This window comes from Mastigoproctus giganteus, chromosome 11 (genome assembly GCF_048544385.1).
Source record: "Mastigoproctus giganteus isolate SK-2022 chromosome 11, ASM4854438v1, whole genome shotgun sequence".
Taxonomy (NCBI): Eukaryota; Metazoa; Arthropoda; class Arachnida; order Uropygi; family Thelyphonidae; genus Mastigoproctus; species Mastigoproctus giganteus.
Genome location: NC_143585.1, coordinates 33,703,306 through 33,726,942, shown reverse-complemented (window position 1 = coordinate 33,726,942; position 23,637 = coordinate 33,703,306). Strand labels below are relative to the sequence as shown.

At 34.1% G+C, this 23,637-nt stretch overlaps 1 protein-coding gene across 2 annotated transcripts in view; it reads left to right on the top strand.

Annotated features, from left to right (window-relative positions):
- Sfxn2 (sideroflexin 2) overlaps nucleotides 1-23,637 on the top strand; it is a 78,603-nt gene that overhangs the window by 28,289 nt on the left and 26,677 nt on the right. For both annotated transcript variants that reach the window (XM_090385492.1, XM_090385493.1), the window contains exons 4-6: nucleotides 6,557-6,635; nucleotides 10,614-10,699; nucleotides 16,306-16,366. In XM_090385492.1, the coding sequence (XP_090241618.1) occupies nucleotides 6,557-6,635; nucleotides 10,614-10,699; nucleotides 16,306-16,366 (226 nt within the window). The remainder of the gene's footprint in view (nucleotides 1-6,556; nucleotides 6,636-10,613; nucleotides 10,700-16,305; nucleotides 16,367-23,637) is intronic.

Genomic DNA, 23,637 nt, shown 5'->3' with positions numbered 1-23,637 from the left:
TTAGTAGTATTACTGTCACTTTTATTTTATTAGTATTGTGTTAGCATTATTAATATCAGCCGTATGTAAGGAAGAAAAACTTTGGTATTATCCAAAAAGAAATTCCTATTTGTATAAATTTAAACCATATATATTTTATGAAAAGTAGGAGAATTAAGATTGTTTTTTTGGCTGATAGGATTTAAAGTATATAGTAAAGGTAAGAATCTTAATGCATTTAGCAGAGTGAACGTTACATTACTGTAAATTGCTTTGGTATCACAGTGGTTTTAAATTAATAGATCACTAAAAGTTTGTGTCATTTATTTAAAAGACGAAATATTGCTATGGTAATTGTATGCTCTGCAACTTACTAGTCTTCATCCGACAGCAGGTGTTATCTGGAGACAATTTCCTAACAAAACAGTGGTACTAAAGCAGTTTGTTCGTAGATGCCATGTGGTATGTGAAATTAATACATGGATATTATATAGTAGCTAATACTGTTTTGCCCTTTAAAATTATGAAAAGTAAATAGCTCAAATTCTACCGGCCAAAATAACATGAGAGGAACAAAAAAAAAGTCCACCTAACTTTCATAATTTTGATAATGTCAAAATAGCATTAGCTGTTTTATAATTTAAAAATTCTAACTTCACATACTGCATGGCAGCCTCATAGTAAACAAGTTTATTACCACTGTTAATGAAGCATTAGCATTAGTAGAGGCACACGATTCAAGAAAGTAAGCTTATGCAGCATCAGCCAAAAAAAAAAAAAATGCTCCCATTTCGCCCCTCCTTTCATTCCAAATGCCTTTCCAGCTTAGCCTTAAATTTATTTAGGCTATTAGCTTCCACAACAAAAGATGGATGCCTGTCCCACCAATCAACTATCCGCTGGCTAAAGGCAAATTTCTGCTCATCTATTCTACAACTATCTTTCCTCAATTTGAAACTGTTCCCCCTCAGGTTCTTAGTCTGAGCAAGAGAAAGAACCCCCATCAGCATTCGGCTTGCTCAACCCATTCAAGGCCTTATACACCTCAATCAGATCACCTTGCAGGTGCCTACTCTCCAGGTGCTGCAATTTGCAGAACTTTAGCCTTTCTTGGTAAGAGCACCAATTTGTTCCCCTCACCAATCTTGTTGCCCTTCTTTGTACTCATTCTAGCAACTCTACATCCTTCCTAAAATGAGGCCTCCAGACATGTACACAGTACTTTAGGTGTGACCTGACCATTGCCTTGTATAACGGGATAATCACCTCCCTATCACTGCTAGCAAAATTCCTATATATCATTGACAAGACTCCATGACCTACCCTGGCAGACGGTCTGCATTGCTCAGCAAACTTCATATTTGACTGCACAATTACCCCCAGGTCTTTTTCACTTTCCACTTCCCTGAGTGTAGTACCACACAGTTGGTACATTTCTCTTTGGTTATTGCTACCCATATGCAGTACTTTGCATTTGTCAATGTTAAACTTCAATTGCCACTTCTCGGCCCATTTTCCCAACTTATTTAGATCCAGTTGGAGTAGCATACTGTCTCTACTGTCATTAACAACCCTGCCAACCTTTGTATCATCTGGAAACTTGGACATTAAACCTGATATACCTTTATCAATATCATTGATAAATATACAAAACAACAATGGACCCAACACCGAACCCTGGGGAACTCCACTAACAACATTTGTCAACAAAGGGCAGTGTCCATTGATTACCACTCTCTGTCATCTCCCTCTCAACCATCCCTTTATCCATTGTAGCAACTTACCCTTAATGCCATACCTCTACAATTTGTACAGCTGTTTTCCATGGGTGATCCAGTTAAAATTGTTTATGTAGAACGAATAAAATATCCATATAACGAATGGATTTTGAGAGACCTGGGTACACATTGTTTGCACCTCTGGCCTTTAGGCAATAGAGCTGCTGCTGTAGAAAGCACGAATTAAGAGCTAAAAGGATTAACTTTCCACAATTTAGTAGTGTTCATAACACATTTACAGCCGCCTCTCCTACATACTGTACCAAGAAGTTGTGCTGGTCAACTGCTTTCTTGTGTTCATAGCCAGTGGAAAAGATTAAGGCATATTCATAGCGCAGATAATATGCTGTAGTCAACCTGTCCTACCGTTTCCTTTATTCTGGAAATTAATCTGTTCTTTCGTAGAAATGAGTCATCCACACTTTCAGTAAATTTCACCTGCCCCTCTTTATGTGGTAGGTATGGATGGGCCCTAGTTTTGATCAGGGAGTGTTAAAAAAATCGCTTAAAAAATTTGAGATTACAGAGGCCTTGCGAGCCCGACGCTAGTATTTCATGTGCCTATTTATAAGTACGTCCCTAATTAGTATTAGAATGGTTATAGCCTTAGACGCTAATGTGCTATAAAATCCTAAAAAAAAAAAAAAAAATGAAGAAGAATGGTTAAATTATGCAAGGAAGCAGACTTTTGCTGCATCAAAAAAATAATAAATAACTCCTAGTCACTTATTCTTTCCTTATTGCCACTAAGTGACAATCCAATTCTGTTTTAACTTTGCTGAACTCTCCACTTTGATCACTATTGCGGATAATTTGTTCCATTGATCTGCAACCCACTACTCAAAGGTAAGGTCAAGCCTAATGTTACTCTCTCTGATTTTATATTTGTTCCCCTTTTCTTGTCTCTCGTGTCAGTGAGAATATGCTTCCCCTGTTCATTTTACTAATTCCCTTTAGGGCCTTATTAAGTTCACGAGAGAGATAGAGAACGTGAAATATATTAAGAAAGTTTTAATTTTGAGGTACTTCATTGTAGTAATAGTATTTAGTGTTTCCTGTTGGAATATATAGTATTTGGTCAACATTTTACCAAATAGTCTAAGGGAGGAGCTTATTTCACCTGTACTTATAATATCTGTCATTAGTTAATTAGTTCAAAGGCTAGCTTGATTAGAGTTCATATGCATTATTTCATTTCTTTTGTTTAGTTTGACAGAAGCCAACTTGGAGATATTTGATACTTTTTTCAGATTTTTAAATTTATGGATTTATATTTTGAGGTAATATACAATTTTTTTTTTTTTTTTTTTTTTGTTAGTTGTTGGCACATCGGCTTCTGTGGCCATAATGCACCTCCCAAATTTTTGCATTTTACTGTGATCTAAGCCTGAGGTGGGATTCGAACCTGCGACCTTTGGGTTGCCAGGCAGGCACTTTACCCACCTGCCTAGTCTGGTTGGCAATATACAATTTAAAAAGATATTAACAACTAAAGAAATTAACTTAAGATGATGGTATTTTTTTATGATAATGCCAAACACAGGAGGTACAAGAACTTGTAGTACTTTAGTGCCCAGTATGATTTGAAGGTTGAAAAAACAAGAGATATTTGTTGACATTGGACTTGAATTTCTTTAGATCACAATTTTTGGGAAATACATGTAAAAGAGGGTTGTTCAAAAAAACAGACGTAGAATGGATAAATAAGAAAGAGGAGTAATTTGAAGTAAGCAGTGAATGGATGTTAAATAGTTGAGGCATGTGTTTGGTCCACCAAAGCAGTATAAAACAATGGGAACAACACTGGCTAGATCAGACTAACAACAAACTTCGTCTAATAAAAGAAACACTTCGACCGTGGCCTACTATCTTCCGATCAATTAGACAGGAAGAAGTGATCCTCGCTCGATTGTGAATCGAGCATACACATATGACTCAATCTTACCTACTCAGAGGTGAGACCCCCCCCCCCAATGCCAAAACTGTCAAGTTCTGCTGACTATACATCACTTCATGGTGAACTGTCCAAAATTTCATAGAGAACGTCAAAGAGCCTTTCAATGAATAATGAATAAACAAAACAACCTAATGCTTAAAACAATTTTAGATGACCGGCCAAATATTACTGAAGTTTTCTCCTTCCTTAGGTTAACTGGATACTTTCAAAACATATAAAATTAATAGTATACTTTTTATAGAGAAGCTACACATATATATATATATATATATATAGCAGAATCTTGGTTCTGCCATAAACAACACGGAAAATGAAAAAATGTTGATATACGAAACTCTCCTACCTAGGCTAGGCGCATTATAGCCTAAGCTTGTCTTGTGCCAATAGCTTTCAAATAACAACAACAGCATGTGTTTGGACTGATTTGGAAGAAAGTGGCAAAATTACTGATGCCAATTCAAAAGAACTGTGACAGTGGAAGTATCTATAGAAAAGGCTGCAGCAGAAACTGTATATCTATGTGACCAAAGTAGAGAGGGTGTTGTAAAAAAAGTCGTCAATTAATCTGATTGCTCTCTTTTCGATAGAGTGGGATTTTGAGAGATTTTGGGGGCACCCCCCTCATGTGGGGTAACAGTATTCAGTGGTAGGACAGATTTGATATTTGCACAGAGTAGCTGATTAGAGGAAAAGTAACACAGAGAAAAAAAGAAAACTCAGGTTTTTTGATTCAGAGGAAGCAATATTTTTGCCAAGAGAGATTAGAAATCAGGGTGGTCTTTATCTGAGTGGGAGAGACAGATTCTTTTTGCGAGAAATAATATGAGACTAAGTTTAGAAGGATTGAGGTTAACTAAGTTTTCTTTATCTCATTGAAGAATTACCTGTAGATTAAAGATTACCTGAAGATTAAAGAAATTGTGGAATCTGAGCATTAATTGAGAAGTTAGAAGACAGGCCTGTGTATGAAGTTTTTTTTTTTATTAAGATTTAAGACTTTAAACTTGTGAAAATGCACTAATATTAATCAGATGTTTTAACAATGAGTATTGTACTGTGAGATGCATATGCTATATATCATAAAATTTTTTAATGTTCATTTGAGTGTAAAACTATTTGTTTATCAGTATAATTAAAAGGAAAAAGTTAATTATTTGTTAATTAACCTGTTATACTTACTAGAATTATCTGAAAGAAAAAAAAAAGTACCTGACAGTCACTGACATGTTCTACTGTGAAATGGGTGCAAGAAAGTGTGCTTTTAATTGAAAGGAAAAAAAAAAATACAAACAAAACAAAACAGAAAGACTTGAACCTTAATGGGACTTAACTGATTAAAACTATTAAAAAAAGAGATATTTATGATACTGTATTGTTAATGTTTTTTTTGCAGGTCATTTTTAAATCATGTTGATTAAGCATTAGATTAGCCTGCTAAGAGATTAATGTCTTGGTTGTGAAGAAAAGTTCACAAAAGGGTATGAAAGATTCTTTTTAGTCTGATGAAAGATATTGTCAGTGAGCAGTTGCCAGCTAATAGCATCATTTTCAAAGTGTAAGGTTAAACTATTAGTATTATTTATTAGTTAGATTTGGACTAACCGCTATTTCCTTTTAATATTTTTCAGTTAAATTGTAATTTTTGTGAAGCAAATAAAAATAATGTTATGATTTAACCTTAGTCAATGTTTTTTAATTATCCAGTAGATTTGCTTAGCAAAAAACCTTAGTTGTCATCATTCACCCCCTCCCACAAAATAAAATTGACCATAAAATCTGTTTTTCATGGTATATTAAAGTTATAATCAAGTTTTAAGGTGGGCATGATAAGCCTTTGAAAACCACAATATGGTGAAACATGGTAATCTTCAAAGTTACAAAAACTGCATTAATGGAATTATTTTGTGTTTTAGCAGTCTCAGGTAGCTTTCTCCTCTCACAGTTCCCTCAAAAAAAAAAAAAAAGGGTCCAAATTTATTTTAGCCAAGAATTTTGATGGGAGGAATTTTGAATTCCTCCTGTCAAGATTTGTTCCTGTCAAAATTCCTGCTGTTTGAATTCAGAATTTTGTCCAAACTGTCAAACCAGGAGCATTTAAACCCTTGTTAAATAATAAATTGAGATTGTTAAGAGAGTAATAAACATAGTTTTGCAATCCACAAATATTGTAAATGATATCTGGTTTGTAACACTCACAGACAAAGACGGTTGGGAATTTTCCAGTCTTCTTTCTGGATCATCTTCATTCAAACTTTATAGCAACATTAGATGATAAACTTTGTATTTAAATTTCTTTATGATTCTGTTTTAGGTATTTTAAGTTCCATACTTTATTTTCTTTGAAATTTTTTCAGATTTCTTTTGATATCCTCTTTTACAAGATACAAGGGCTACCAGTAGATTTGTGCACTGTTCCCACTTTATTAAACTTCTTCACAATTTGTTTTATGGTCTTTATTGTGGGGTGGTTTTTGTCTAAAAAACCTTGAACTGGCATGCAATTTCTGCAGCATTTTTGTATTTTGCATGTCACCTTACAATTTCAATCTTCTCCTTCATTGTAAGGTGCATGCTACCTTTCCTGTGTTGAAATCATTTTGGAACAATAAAAAAAAAAAGATTATAAACTGTTTTTTCAGATAACTTATACATATATACATGAGCAATTATTCAAAATAGTTTCCTTGTTTATGGAGCACTTTGTACATTAAGGGAAGTAAATAAAAAATAATAATTTTTGAGTCCTCCCTTATAAGTGTAGTATGAGAAAACTTTAATTGCTGCTTTTATATTTGAAAAAAAAAAAAAAAAAAAAATCCTGTTTTTTTCTTCTTGTTCTTAGGAAGATTGGTGTAGCTTATATATCAGCAACAACTAGTGCTGTCATAACTGCTGTTAGTTTGAAGAACTTTCTGCAGAAGGTAATTGCATGCTTATATTTAATAAATTACATTTTTTTCGAAATGTGAGCATAGGCATTAGGCCTTTAACTCCACTAGGCAATGCAATTTGTTGAATTGCTAAAACTTTATTCCTCTTTAATTTCAGTATGTAATTAATAAAATTCTAAAAATAGTTTTGTACTTGTCCTGTAAATCCACTGTTGCTGTTATCATAGAATTACTACTTGTAAATGTAATCTCCAACCTGGTGAATGAATTAAACTTGGTTAATGAAAACTAGATTAAAAATATTTGAAAATTAAAAACCTAAAAAAACGGGTAACACATAAAGGGCTCTGGGTTTGGTTGCCAAATTCACTCAGTGTGTTGTCTGGTACCAGTGATGAGTTTTTGAAGTCTGTGGGTGGTGGTGGGGGGGGTGCATAAATTACCCACTGTTATTTTGGAAAAATGGGCACAAATGGGGTATGTGATGAAGGAGTTTGAAATGCATTTAGCTTTAAAATTAAAATAATACACAACGGCACCTAGTTGTTCTTCTAGAAATTGTACATTTTTTGTAGCAGTGCTTTGTTAATTTAATTTAATTAAATTATCTTATGGTGCCATACGAGCAAGTCTCAGATGAAAAATGCAAGGTCTTGTATCTGAGTAGCAGTAATCCTAAAACATCATACCACTTGGGGTAGCATCAAAATCAAGATAGGTGATAATGAAAAAATCAAGATAATTTTAATGAAAAAGGCTATGCACCAAATTTTTTTCATTAAAAAACCTGTGCAGCAGATTTTTTAATGAAATAGACTTGGGATAAACTATACATTCTGATATGAAATTCTCTGAATAGTGTAGACAAACTACTAGAACAATTTATGAGGTTATGTCAGTGATGTTTCAGGAACTTTTCCAGTAAAGACAAAGAGGTGATTATTCCATTATAAAAAGCAATGGTTAGACCACATCTAGAACATTCCATTCAGGCTTGGAGACTATTTTAGTAAAGATGTGGACATGTTGGAAAGGGTAGGTATGGAGAATACTATGAGATTGATTAAGAGTGCAAAGGGGTATTCTTATCAAGAGAAGTTTGAGTTCTTTAAGTTTCAAAGTTTATAAACTCTGTATTTGTAGTATCATCTGATCAAGGTATTTCAAAATTTAGAAAGATAGAGTAAACCAAATGTAGAGGACATTTATACCCTTAATTATGTGACATACACAAGAGCATGCTTTTTAAATTTAGAGAGAATTGTAGAATAGTAGAATAGATGTCCATAAATTTTTCCTTACTCAAAGAGTTATACATCATTGGAATAGTAATAGTGGTAATAGTGATAGCCACATAGTGCAAGGACACCACAGGCTTTTGCTGCACTGGCAAAAGTGGATAAGAAAATAAAAATTATTTACTTCCCTCCTAACATAGGTAACTAGCTAGTTGACCTTTGAATTATTCAAACTGTCAGCTTCAACTTCCCTGTGAAGGCAACCTGTTCCAGCAATCAGTGACTCGCTGGCTAAAAGTAAACTTCCTAAATCTTGTCTAAACCACTTCCCCTGTAATTTGAATTTATACCCCTAGTTGTGGAATTCCTTATAACAGTGAAAATTCCACCTTCATTCATTTTACTAACTCCTTTCAGAGCCTTATAAACCTTAACGAGGTTACCTCTGAAGTGCCTTGTTGTCAAGCTCACATAATCGGAATCTTTCCTTATATAGTCACCCCTTTTGCTGATCTCACCATGTGCATTGCCTGTCTTTGGACCCTTTCAAGAAACTCAATGTCTTTTTTCAGATGAGCTCTCTATATTAGAACACAGTATTCCAAATGTGGCCTTACAATTGTTTTATACAGTGGGGCTACGACTTCCATATCTCTACAGGATAAGATAACATTTGATAAATCATTGATAGGACACCATGGGCTTTCCTTGCTGCCTGTTTACACTGCTCAGAAAACTTCATATCTGCCCATATCATAACTTCCAGATCCCTTTATTCCTCTACTCAACCCTACCAAGTATAATTTATTTTGGGGTTGCTATTCCCCAAGTGTAAGACCTTGCATTTTGTTGCATTAAAACAAAGCTGCCACTTTTCTGACTATTCTTGCAGCCTGTTCAAGTCATCCTGAAGGTGTGCTGCTTGGTACTGATCATTAACTACTCTACCAATCTTATCTTCATGTTTTGACATCATGCTTTCTATCCCTTCTTTGATGTCATTTATGAAAATCAGAAAAATCAGAAGTGGAGTCCTTGGGGGACTCCACTTCTGACTTTTCACCAATCTGAAGAATGTCCATTAATTATAACCCTCTGCCTTGTGCCCTGCAGCCACCCAACATGTTCCGGCTTATACAGTAACCTCCCATGAGGGGACTGAGTGAAATGCCTTGCTAAAATCCAAATAAGTTATGTTGAAATTGTTCCCTACATCCAGCTCATGAATAGCTGTGTCAAAATAGCCTACTAAGTTAAACATGATTTTCCCTTAATTAACAAAACCATGTTGTTTGTTATTCAGAATGCCATGTCTATTTAAATGTCCGTGGATTGCACTCTTAATCATTCCCTCTAAGATTTTCCCTACCACCGAGGTCTGACTAAACAGTCTATTGGTAACATCATAAATTGTTGTTCCTGGCAAACACACCCTAATTCTGATCCACCTATCTCTATTACAAAAAATATTATCCATTTCTCTGACAATAGTCTTCCAATAAAACTAGATCACCTTCAACCAGAGCAGTATGCACTTGCCTATTCTTAACTGGGGCCAAAATTAGGAGTACACCACTTGACAGGTTAGGAGATACTTTAGTCCCTGACAAGCTACCAGTTACATTTGTTTATAGGTCAAGCACTAATTTCTTCAATAACTGACTCAAATTTTTCTCATAATGCACCAAATTTTAATTTGAGATTGGCACACTTCTTACATCAGGTGCAAAGAAGCATCTGTTGATCTAGGTTTGTCTGCTAGACCACCCTTAGAATATGTGCCACAGGCTATACAAATGACGAACTCGTGGCTCACATCATAATCCTGTCTAGGTTATGATCCTTCGATGTTGTATTGCATGTGGACCTTGTAGCATTAAGGTAAAATTTAAACTTTAGAAAGATTACAAAATTTAAATTTACAATATATTACAGAATTTAGATTACTAAAATATTATAGAAATGAAACTGTTGATAAAACTTTAACCAATAGAGAAGTTAAATTTAAGCTACTGAATGAAAGTTATGAAGTTCTCACCAAAATATTGATAACAAGAGCTATTTGAATATTAAGCTGTAGCTTTTCAAGTATTTTAGAAAATTTAGATTTACAATATATATATTACCAAATTTAATTTATAAAGTATTAGAGAAATTAAACTATTAATAAAACTTTAACCACTAGTGAGTTAGATTTAAGTTACTGAACAAAATTTATGAAGTTCCTTCTACTATGTTCAAAATGTCAATAACAAAGGCCTTCTGAATATTAAGTTGTAGCTTTATAAATACTTAACTAAATACAAAAATAAACTAGCCTACATCACTATATGAATTAAAGATATATATTCACTACAGTTTAGTATATTAAGTAAAAAAAAAATAAATAAATAAAAATTATTCCAAAAAATAACCTGCTATTAGGGGCCAAAATGCACAGACTTCATCTACAATCAAATGCAGCAATGTGCTGTATATGTCTTCACTGTTTGACCTCCAAACCAACAGTTGACAGATTTGGAAAAATACTCGAAATAAATAAATGAAGCAAGGGAAGATGATATTGGTTACACCCAGTTTTTTTTTTTTTTTATTGATGCTACGTATGCATGCCTTCTTGCATCATTTTGTCAGTGCTATGCTAATATCTTTGACACCAATGCCATATATTGCACATTTTTAGTAGAAAACATTTAGCATTTTTAATAGAAAAATGACATAATATTCATTTTTTATAAAAAATTAAAAAGAATCTTTTTTATGATTATAGCGTGCAAGTAATTTATTCCAAAGGTTTGTTCCCTTCGTAGCTGTAGCAGCAGCTAACTGTGTTAATATTCCTTTAATGAGACAAAGGTGAGAATCATATTTAGAATTCTGTTATATTAGAAAGACAAAAATATGAGATATATTTGAATGATATCTTCTGGTTTTAAAATTTATATATTCAAATTTTTAAACATTTGCAAAAATAGAGTAATTTCTTCAGAAATTATGGTCTGTATTTTTGTAATTTCTTTAGAAACTGCTACTGTTTTAACAATTTTGAAATATATGCATATATTCAAATGTGGTCACTTGTCAAACCATTAACCTATATTGCCACCTGGGCTCTTGTCCATATTCTGTTTTGTACTCTGCTGTGATTGTTACAGACCCTTGTGTAGGTTAGTATTATCACAGCAATATACCAGTCAATCTTTGACCAATAACAAAGGACTTATTATGAACAAACTTTAGCTGCTTTGCGGTGGGGATGGTGTCTCTGCCCCCCACCATGAGTTACCATCTCCACCGCGAGGAGGCGCCTCCGTAGCCAGGTGGGAAGGAGCAGCAGCGCGTAGCACACGCTTCTTGATTAGACCGGGGTTCGAGCCCGTCACCACCAAATATGGAGGATGCGGAAAGGTCAGGGAATGACCACCGCATATCCCGGAGCAATATGGCCTTAGTTGCTAATGCTCTTAAAAACCAAATAACAAACAAACAAACAAACAAACCACCGCGAGGAGGTAGGTTGCCCTATCTAAAAAAACCAAGTCCGACTCCCCATCAGACAACTAAATAACAATTTCTGAGACTAAATTATTTTAAGCAACTTTCTTAGTTCCCAGACTTAGAGGAACAATCCTCCTCTATACAAATCTCATACAAACCATATAACAATACTTTTTAACATTGAGCTATCCGAACCACACTAGGCCGACACCACTAACCCATGACCCAAGCCTGAACAATCGGATCAGCAGCTTCCACGAGCATCAGTTGAGGGGGCCAAGGCCATAAAGGCTAAACTGCCGGCTGATGTCGTTGCCGCCTACCTACGAGGCCATCAGAACCAATCATCAAAATCAGCCCTGCTGAGAATGTCGACTGCTTGAACATAATCAGGACAAATCTTATCTATGGCCTCAAATTCAAATGTGGTATCAGAAATGGTTCCAATACCTTACCTGACTCCCCATAGATACAACCCCCTCCTCCCAGATCATCTATCAGAATGGCCAATTTCACCTCTGTGTGAAATAAGTCATTCTTGTAGGCTGCTTCATATCTTGATATCAGCTTTTCAGGAAATACTTGTAAAAATCAAAAATCTTTAGGGTTGGGATTAATCTAGCATTTATATATACTAATTAACATAATATTGAAAGTGAATTTGTTTTAATTTTCAAAATAACATCCATAATGCTACATAAAATTATACATGAATCGTTTAAAGGAAGTTCACAATATTGCAGGAATTTTTGGTCTCATATCATTTCTGGTCTCATATCATTAATGTATCCATTTAAGTGGAAATAAGCTTTATCTAGCTTATTTCCACTTAAGTAATCATGCAATTGTTGCCAAATGTTACTGTGCAAATCCCAGTCTTATTAGCATTTGTTGAAGTTGTCAAGTCATTTGAACCTTATATGGATGAAGTTGCAGTTTACATTTCGGTATTATCTGGAAGAATTTGTTAACTTTCTGTTCAAATGATGAATAGACTACCAAAATCACTATATGAATTTTTTGATAAAAAATGCTTCACTGTGTTATATTATTCTGTTTTGTTGTTATGGGATTGCTGTTTCCCCTCCATAGATAAACCGGCTGATTCCCATAACTATGGGAAACAGCAATCCCATAGTTATGGGATTGCTATTTCCCCTCCATTGAACATAATCAGTGTTCAAGCCTGTATATTATTATTGTATTACTAAAAGGGCTAATATACTTCACCAAGAATAATATCAGAAAAACCATATTGGGTGTGACTTCCTGTCCAGAAGATGGGCGAGAATACTCTAGGAATGAAGTTCGAGACGAGAAGATAAGAATAAATACTGAGATAGTTGGTCTTTGGCAAGCGAGTTGGGAAACCTCTGAAAAAGGTAGACAAACATTTATGTTCCTGCCTGATGTGAGATTGGTAGATTGTAGATTAAAGCCCTGGTTACAGTTTGGACTAAGAGCGAGTTTTCTAATTACTGGACATGGCCTGAAGTATAAGTTGTCACAGCTCGGGTTACATTGCTCTGGATTGTGTGCTTGTGGAGAAGTTGAAACTTCTAAACATCTGATGCTTGAATGCAACGCATACTTGGACATACGCAGGAGATTAGAAATGCTTGTAGGAGTATTAGATGAGGATAGTCTGGGGATCCTGTTCACAGATTGCAATAATTTTGCTCTTTTTAACAAATTTGTTAATGAAATGTTTAATAAAAGAGCCCTGATAGATAGTGGCGACCCACCTCCCCGTGGTTAGGGACGGGAACTATGCTGATCAGGATACATAGACCTGGTCCAAATGTATTGCTCCTCAGGATAGGCTAAGTGGTCACAAATTTATTTTTGAGTTATAAAATTGAGTTCAAATTTTTAAATTTTTATAAATAATTGTAACCTAGGATTCAGACGCCGGAAAGTAAGATCCTAGCCATGGATGTGCTTCGGCACCGGTAATGGTAGGATCTGGTATTTCTAATGTATATTATTATTATTATTAGCTATATGGTGCAAGGAAGCCTGAGGCTTATGGTGCACCAGCCAAAAAAAAATTCCCGAGTTACCCTGAGAGAGAGAGAGAGAGAGAGAGAGAGAGAGAGAGAGAGAGAGAGAGAGAGAGAGAGAGAGAAGAAGGGAACGCCAAGAATGATGATATCCATCTCAGGACCTTGGGTGTGCCAAGCCCATACTCACCACATGTGAGCAAAAACGAGCAAAAATTACTAATATCCTTTTTCATCGAATAACATCACCTTGGAGGTGAATCCCTTATTTGTTAAAAACTCAGGACACCACTATTACAGCTGTTTTGGATCTTACTTGATCCTTGTAAGATAGTGGGTGGTTTCCTTTGCAACATGTTAAATCTGTAAATAAATATATTGAATCTACCTGAGCAGCTAAGTGGTGTGTGTGGAAGAAAAACTTAGGGTTTTCCTGAGAAAATCTAGAAGATCCTAAGACAATTACTAAGATAATTACATATCTTAGACTCTTCCTGAGAAAAGTGTGGAAATAAGGGATCTCTTTCTCACAGTGCCTTTACCAGAAAAATTATGTCCCTGAAGAGAGTAATTTTTTAGATCAGTCGTGATCTCGGGACCTCTGGAGAAAATTTTGGAAAACCTAAATTTCTCGACAAACCCTATAACTCATTTTGTGCGAGCTTTTTTTTTTTTATTTACTAAAATTTTCATGCTAAGAACAGTCACTGTTGTTATAAATTACATCCATTGATGTAATATCTAATGAAGAAATGATATTGACAGATGATATTGATTTCAGGTCTACACAGAGTAGGTCTTATAGTAGATTCTGATATGAAATGTACTTTTTATTTTTGGTATTTATAGCTTTGCATTTTAAATAAGCAAAACTACAAGGGTGGGTGAGTCGAATAAAAATGAGTTTTTTTTTACCAGTATGGTACTTTATTTTTCAAAAAAAATTCCACCACAGTTTAAGCACTTATTCCTTCTCTGTACACTATTTTTTATACCCTGTTTATAAAAGTGTTTTGATTGATACCATTGTTTGATGGATTTTGTTTCTTCATCATCCATGTGGAATCAACATTCTGCCAGATCATTTCTTCTATAAACATGAAAATCACAAGGCAGGAAGTTTTGGATATATTCAGTCACTTCTCAGTGCAATTTCTGAATGGTTGTCATGTTATTTTGAGTTTTATGTGATTGCATTTTGTTATGTTAAAAAAATTACACTGTAATTCAGTCATCTAGGTCTTTTGTTTCTGTTGGTATATAGACCTCAACTTCATGAATGGCATCATGATTTGTACAGTATTGCCCTTTCAGATATATTCATCAGTGCAAGAAAGAGGTAGTAATTCAAAGGGCCTGTTCCTAATAAAAATAATGGTATGATAACAGTTTATGATTGTTGACTGCCTCCATGATTAGTCAAGCCTTGTGACTGTAAGAATTGTCATGAAGAAAAATCTCTATAAAGAGTTTCCCACATGATGTATTTATGAAATTTCAATAGCAAGGAAAAATAATATTCACTTGTAATGGATTTACCCTTTTGAGGTCAATAATAAATATTATCTTTCGTTGTTCTCAAAACACTGATGCTATTGCTTTGGTAGCTGATAGTACCCTTCAAAATTTCTTTAGGTGAGGTGCAACTCTCTGAGTTTTTTCATATCTGGATCAGAGCAATGAATCCAACTTTCATCTGTGGTTACTGGTGCTGACAAGTTTGTCAGCACCAGTAACCTGGGAAAATTTTGCAAGATTTGTTTTTCTACACTGCATACTTTCCTTGTTTGCATTCAAATATTTTGGTACCCTTTTTGTTGAAATTTTTTTTCATGCTCATGTCTTTGTGGACAATATGAAGGACTCACACACAGAATACATTTAATGTCTTTCTTTGTATTGTAATTGGATTCTGAGGGTCTTTCAAAATCAGGCTGTGCAATCAGAGAAAATATGCTGTGTACAGCATATTTTCTCTGATTGCACAGTCACAGGTTATCCAGACATGAGTTTATTTTCATGACTACAACTCCCTTTGAATTCAGTAACTGAGTTCTTATTGGTACTGTATGGTGGGCGGTAAACATGTGATGTCTTCAGCATATCCTCATGGATTTGCTTCTGAGACAGCAATTCAAAAAAAAAAAAAAAAAAAAATTTGACTGTCTTAAATCCAAAAATAAATAATAAGATTTAAGATATTACTTTAAAAATTACATTTCTATGCATTTGACCCAAAATTGGGTTGCATGCATAGAAATGTATATAATTTAGTATTATTTTGGTAATTGTTTTTTTTTTTTTTTTTTTCAAATAATGAAATATATGGTAGGTCAGCTCTCATATTGTTTTGTCAAATATTTTGACAGGCACTGTCAGTTTATAAAATGTGCCAAGAAAAAAATATGAGTTGGTTTTGATTTTTCTTCTTTAATTTTGTCAATTGTCATTCACAAGAAAGAATAAAAAAAATCTGCATTGAGATGTGTATGTTCAGTATACTAATTGTACCATTTTAGGATGAAAATTATTCAATATGGTTTGATATGAAACTGTTCAGGGATAACAGTTACAGTAATTTTGTTATTATATATAATACAATATATGCTTCTAAAGCTTCTTTATTACATATATAAATGGATCTCAGGTGATAACTTTATAAGATTAAGTACTAATATACTGATTTTGGTTCTTAAGAAGGCCCAAAGAAGAACCTATACCATTCTGCACTAGTTTAAATGCAGGTGGTAAAATTACATTGAAAATTTTACTTTACAGAAAATAAAATCTGCCAATTTTTTGATTAGACTAGATATCATTTTATATGCATTCTCTTTAGAAGTCAGTTTTAAAATCAGTTTTACACTGATTTAATATATCTTTTTCAGATATTAAGTTTACAATATATTTTTAATAGTTTTAAATGAATTTTACTGTAATTGTTTTACTTTATTTATTCAGTGAATTAACAGAAGGAATATCAGTGTTTGATGAAAATGGAAACAAATTAACAGAATCAAAGGTAAGATCTGTTTGACTTTTGAGAAATAAAAAAAAACATTGTTACACCAGTAACAATTTTTTTTTTTTTCTTTTTTTTTTTCAGATTGTGTACAGCAGTATTTTCTGCTGTACACAACCTGGTCATTAATTATTTGAGTGTGCCTGTTATATTTTGTCTCTTTTTATACCCTGGGACAGCTACCAAGCAAAAGGAATTTTATTTTACTATGGGCTTTGAAGTTTTTGTGCCAGCATACAAATTTGAACATGCAACATGCTTATTGGTGAGCACATACTACCTCTTAGGACACAGTCAGAACAGTTATTTAAATATTCAAATAACTAGTTTTATTTAAATATTTTATTTATACTTGTTTTATTCATAAATTACCTAAATTATTTTAATCATAAATTATTTTATAACTTATTTATTAATAACATATAAATTACACATATAGCAGCATTATGAAGATGAGAAATAGACATAAAACATTATTTTAAAATATTAAACTTGTTCTTTAATAAAGTTGTTTTGTGTATATATATCCACAATTTATATTGTGGATCAACTCAGACAAATTATTTTTGCAAGGAAAAAAAAAATTCATATCTTTCTTATCTTCAAATGTTCCATCATATTACTGGTCACGATATGAACTCTATTTTATATTAGCCAGTGTATAACAGGAACAATCAACACTTATTCGGTGGGCGCCTCCGTAGCCAGGTGGGAAGGAGCAGCAGTGCGTAGCACATGCTTCTTGATTAGACCGGGGTTCGAGCCCGTCACCACCAAATACGGAGTATGCGGAAAGGTCAAGGAATGACCACCGCATATCCCGGAGCAATATGGCCTTAGTTGCTAATGCTCCTAAAAACCAAATAACAACAAACTTATTCGGTGTTGATTGTTCCTGTTATACACTGGCTAATATATTTCTTTGACCCATAAGACTAGTGTTAATCATCCTTGACCAAATCCAATAGAAAAGTTTGGAGAGAATATCTAGCAATCACTCTACATGGTTCTTAGTATTAGTATATTTCTTAATATAGTGTAGTGTCTAAGAACCAGAAAATTGGGACCTGGAGATTGCTGTTTTTTTGGATTTTTTTGCCTTTTTGGTAATAAATTTAACCTTGCGCATAATTTGTGAAAATAAATATCAAAATCTAAGCAAAGACAGGGCTTATCTTAGGCATAGGTCAAATAGGGAAGTGAATTACTTTGAGGGGGTGCCCATAAATTGTAATGGACAGCCAAAATCGTAACAAGTGACATTGTAGAAGCTACAATGTCACTTGTTACGATTGTTAAGTGTTACTTGTTAAGTGTTGCCAGTTACATTGTCGACATTTTAGTAACTACAGTGTCAAAAGATATGATAAAAGTATTATGTTTAGGTCTTATTTCTCACTTCCTCATGACACTTCAAACTTCTTCCATGACCCCCATTGGGGTCGGGTCCCACGTGTTGGGAACCTCTGTTTTACCTAGATAGTACATTTTCATTTTTTTCATTTTCTGCAGTGAATTTTTATATTTTATTTGTCTTATTTTTTATTTTGTTTTGTAGAGTATTAGTTCTTTTAAATCATTTGGAATAATTGAATAAACATCTTATTTTGCAATATAACTGAGTCTCTAACTAATATATTCTCCTAATTAGTCATTTCTGTGTTTGATATTCCACAAGATAATTTTTGTTTTGTGAAATATATTCAACTGTATGGTATTGAAGAAATAGCCACCTCATCTTAGAGCAGAACAGTATAATATCAGTAATTTAAAAAGCAGTTTCAAGCAAGAATTATTGACAAGATAACTTTTTGAATCCGCCATTGGCGCCATGACAAAACAGCACCAAAACCTATCCATTTATCATCATCATCATCATCAATCCAAAAACATTAAATGTCATTTCATAATAAACATTTTTACAGGGTCTCCAAAAATACTTTTGCCTAGGCATATCCTCAAGTTAGGCCCTGAGCAGAAGTAAACATACAACATATTGGAAGCTTGGCCACCTACTTTTTGCCAGTTTCTCTACATGATTAACCTATTTTTGTTTATTTTATTTTTTTATTAACTGTATTATTTTATTCTTTTATACTCTTGGATCATTGATCAAAATTTGGAAATGAGAAACTTGGGCACAATGAAGTTACTGAAACATTTACAGAATGAATTCTCTTGATTTATGAAACAAACATTTTTTCTTATGAACAAGAATTTTTGACACTACATGTTTGATTTATGAACTAAATTTTCAATCCTATGAACTTTTTCCCAACTTCAGTGACTACATGTTACTGTAATTTTTTCATAGTTTAAAAGTCAATGAAATGAGCATAATGAATTACTTTCAACATTTATTTTATTGTATCATTTATCAATTCTGAAGTGTGCATACATGAATGGTTTTAATGCAAGCTTTATTTGGGGAATATCAACCCCAAAATAATGAATTACTTTCAACATTTATTTTATTGCATCACTTATCAATTCTGAAATATACATGCATGAACAGTTTTAATGCAGCCAAATGCAAGTTCTTACTTGGGGAATATCAACCTCAAAATAAATTATACACTTGATAAGGTTGAATTAAGAACAGTAGTGGAAGAAAGGGATCTAGGAGTTATCATATTGGCAGATATGAAGTTCCCTGAGTAATGTAGACAGACATCCAGGAAAGTCCACGGTGCTCCTATCAACAATTTATCATAGAGATAGGGAGGTCATAATCTCACTGTATAAGGCAATTAGAAGACTGCACTTTGAATACTATGTCTAGGTATGGAGAAGATCTCACCTAAAAAAAAGATATTGAGCTTCTTGGAGAGGCCCAAAGATGGGCAATGCACTTGGCGAGATTGGCAAAGGGCATCTGTGTGAGGAAAGACTTTGAATATGTGGGCTACAGATTTTGGTAACTTGGCACCTCAGGAGACTTTATCTATAAGGGATGGTAAAATGAATGAAGGCAAAATTTTCACTGTTATAAAGGATTCCAAAACTAAGGTCTCTGAATGGAAATTATGGAAGAAAACGTTTAGACTGGATTGCAGGCAGTTTTCTTTTAGCCAGCAAGTTGTTGATTCCTGCAAGAAGTTACCTCTGTGGGCAGTTGAGGCTGACAGCATTAAGAAATTCAGAGGTCAAATGGATAGATTCTAGGTGTGAGAAGGAAAGCACATAATTAGTCTGTTTTCTTACCCACATATTTTTATATATTTTCTTTTATTTTTTTTATATCTTTCTTATGTATTTTTATCATTATTTTTGATTTATTATTGTTATTATTATTTTATAATTATATTTTTATTATTATATTTTTTTGCCTTGTGCAGAAAATGTTTGCGGCATTCTTGCACTATATGGCTAATGCTAGTAGTAGAATTTTGTTTTATAAATACTTCTGTATTTTTTTAATAAAACGTTAAAAAAAAGGTTTTTTTAACTTCTGTTTTTTATGGCAAAATCAGCACAAATGTGCTAATTTCGCTATAAAAAAAACCTGCTTTTTTTGCACTTCCGTTCACTTAAATTTTTTTTTTGTGCTGTTTTGTATTGTTTATGCAAATCTAAAATTTTCCTTACCATAAAATAATGTTACATTTGGAGAGATATCTCTCAAACTCTTGAAAAATCCTCAACTGTATCCAGAAGGTAGTGCAGATTAATTAGAGTAATGCCTTTTTTGCAGATATTTTCATGAACACTGTTCCTCAAAACTAACACTTGATACTGCATCTATTTATTCTGAATTAGTCAGTACATGTTTATCAATGATAGCAAACATTCATGATTCAGCTACTTGCTCATTAAACTAACTCTTCTCCTTCTTCATGCATTTCTTTGTTTTAATTCTCTCTCACTCTCATATGTACTTATGAGAGGGTTATTTCAAAAATTAGAACCTAGAGAAATTTAAGGCCCTTGGAAATAAATTTCCTCTGATTTCCTTATCCTCAGCCTGTCTACAGTTCTAAAATATTGTGAGTTTCATCAACACTTTATTTAGTTCAGATATCATAAACAAAACTAGTTAAAAATTAATCTCAGAGAATGTAAGATTCTTTGAGAATTCTTTACTACTGTAAGATTCTTTGAGAATTCTTTACTACTGTAAGATTCTTTAAGAATTCTTTACTTACTGTAAGATTCTTTGAGAATTCTTTACTACCACCTGCTTATTACTATTAAATACCTTCTTCTCACTAACATTTCAGTTATATTAGCTTTCTTTTTAATTAAATCAGAGATCATATGCTAGATTGAATGCAGGGGTAGTCAATTGGTTTTTCTTTGCTGCAAGCTATACTGAGCATCAGAGAGGACAGTGAGATTGATCAACCAGGTAACTCATTCATCTCCCTGATTGTGATGTTAAGGTTACAGGCTGTTACTCTCTGACTGTAACATGAAACCATAATGATAGACTGGTATTGGTTATGGTGTTCTTGAATATTGTGACTGCAACGTGTAGTGTTAACCTGTGTTCTTAACTTTGTTGCCTTGCTGGTTCCATCATGGTCACTATAAAAAAAAGAGTTATCCCTAAAAAAGGGGTTGTGTTTGTGGAATGCTTCAAGGAAGTCTCTTCTTTTTTTGCTGGTGTGCAATACTGAGCACTTTTGGATCTGAAATGAAAGTGTGGTTCATGGATGTAGATGGTTTTGGTGATCATGCTTGCAGGGAATTGGTTAGGGTGCAGTATGTATCTGATATTATTCAGTTTTTGATCTAGATTTTCAGGACTGCAGACTCTTGAGTGTTTCACATCTCCTTCTTTTGCAGATTTAATATTTTTACCTAGGTTAACCAAAACTACAAAAATATTACAAGAACTATGGACAATTTTTACTACTCCCACTTCCAGACAGAGACCACTCAGACTGCCCTAATTCATATTCCTCTTGGGACAGGGGAAACTCTCAATGGATTGGTAAACACACAGTGTTAACATTTGAAGGGAATAGAAACCAAAAATAATTACTTAACTCCCAATCCCTCAGCAGATGAGAGGTGTGTACAGGCTTGACTGTAGCTAGGGCAAACATTTTGGAAGAACCATGCTTTGTTCAGCTCAGGTACCAAAGTGCTGAATGTTGCACATCAGCAAAAGAGGAGGGACTTTTTCAAAGCATTCTATATACAAAAGAATTAATAGAAACAGCAGCAGGATCACAATCCCCCCCCCCAGATAACTTTCTTCTATAGTGACCATGATGAAACTAGCAAACAATATTAAGTCACCCATCAGGAACAGCAGGTTAATTCTACATATATTAGTAGATACTGAGCTTCTTTCAAAAGATATTGAGTATTCCAGGAAACCATCAGTCTGTTGGTATGGTTTCATGTGACAGCCAGAGCAGAATAGCAGCCCACAACCTAGGGAGATAAATGAGTTACATAATACTCCTCTCTGCCTTCTCTGATGTTCAGAGCAACTTGACTCCTAGGAACTCCTCTGCACCCAATCAAGAACATGACCTCTGATCTCCTGACCTCTTTATCTTGGGACTGATTCTTCATGCCTTTTCATTCTTTTTAGCTTCATTACATCCAGCAAGATGCAACTGGAGGATCCTGCAGATAGTTCTCATCATGTAGATAACTAAAGTTTTTTTTTATTATATTAACTATTTATCCACAGAAGGCGGATAAATGGTGTGATGAAACATTTGGAACATTATAATATATATAGTCATTAATTATTAGTCAAAATTGTATTCAAACATAATAGTATAGTGTGTGTGTCATTATTACATTCAGCAGGTTTTCTTTCACTTTCCTGTCAGTTGGAATGAACTGTAGATGCAAAATGTTTATTCAGTTCATTAATAACCTGAACAGGTTCATTGATAGTTATGTCATTCATATCTAGGAGACCAGTGTTGTTCATTCCTTTCCTACTATATGCTAATGAACGTCTGGAGCGAATGGATGGGTGCAATGGGAAGGTTTTTTTTTTTTTTTTGGCTTATGCTGTATAAGCTTGCTTTCTTGTATCATCTGCCTCTACTAATGCTAATAAGCAAAGAATTCTTTGCTTATGTTAGAACTAGTAGAAATACTTAGAAAATACTTTTCTTTGCATTCTTAACCAACTGCCTTAACTTGCTTTACCATTTTAGTGACTTGATTCAGAATAGCTTATACTATTCTGACATAGAAACCTATTTACTATAGGTTTCTATGTCCCCTGATAATTTATAATCATCACATGCATTTTTCTTTGCTGCCACTAGATTCACCTGTTCATCTTATATCTTTTAGCTTTAAACCTTGAACAATATCTCTCAGTTGGTATAAAACGTTTAGTGGCTTCTATGATTACTTCTCTGAACATTCAGAATTCAGTTAGCATTAGTATTAGTAGAGGCATTTGATGCAAGAAAGCAAGCTTATGCAGCATCAGCCAAAAAAAAAAAAAAAAAAAAAAAAACCCAAAACCCACTTCCATTTCACCCCTCTGTTCGTTCAAAATACCTGTCCAGCTGAGCCTTAAACTTATTTAGGCTATCAACTTCCACGACAAGGGATGGAAGTCGGTTCCACCAACCAACCACCCGCTGGCTAAAGGCAAATTTCCACACGTCTATCCTACATCTGTCTTTCCTCAATTTGAATTTATGCCCTCTCAGGTGATTATTCTGAGCGAGAGGAAGAATCCCATCAGCATTGAGCATGCTCAAACCATTCAAGGCTTTATACACCTCTATCAGATCACCTCGCTGGTGCCTAGTCTCCAGACACTGTAATTTGCAAAATTTAAGCCTTTCTTCGTAAGAGCACCCCTTTGTTCCATTCACTAATCTTGTTGCCCTTCTCTGTACTCATTCCAGCAGCTCTACATCCTTCTTGAAATGAGGCCTCCAGACCTGTATACAGTACTCTAGGTGTGGCCTGACCATTGCCTTATACAAGGAAATATCACCTCCTTATCCCTGCTAGAAAAATTCCTATATATCATTGACAATACACCGTGAGCTACTCTTGCAGTCCGTCTGCACTGCTCAGAGAACTTCATATCTGCCTGCACAACCACCCCCAGGTCCCTTTCATTCTCTACCACTGTCAGTGTAGTACCACAGAGTTGATACGTTGCTCTGGGGTTGCTGTTTCCCATATGTAGTACTTTACATTTGTCAATGTTAAACTTCATTTGCCACCTCTCAGCTCATCTGCTCAACCTTTCAAGATCCTGTTGCAGCAGCATAGTGTCAGTAGTATCCTTGACAACCCTGCCTACCTTCGTATCGTCTGCAAACTCC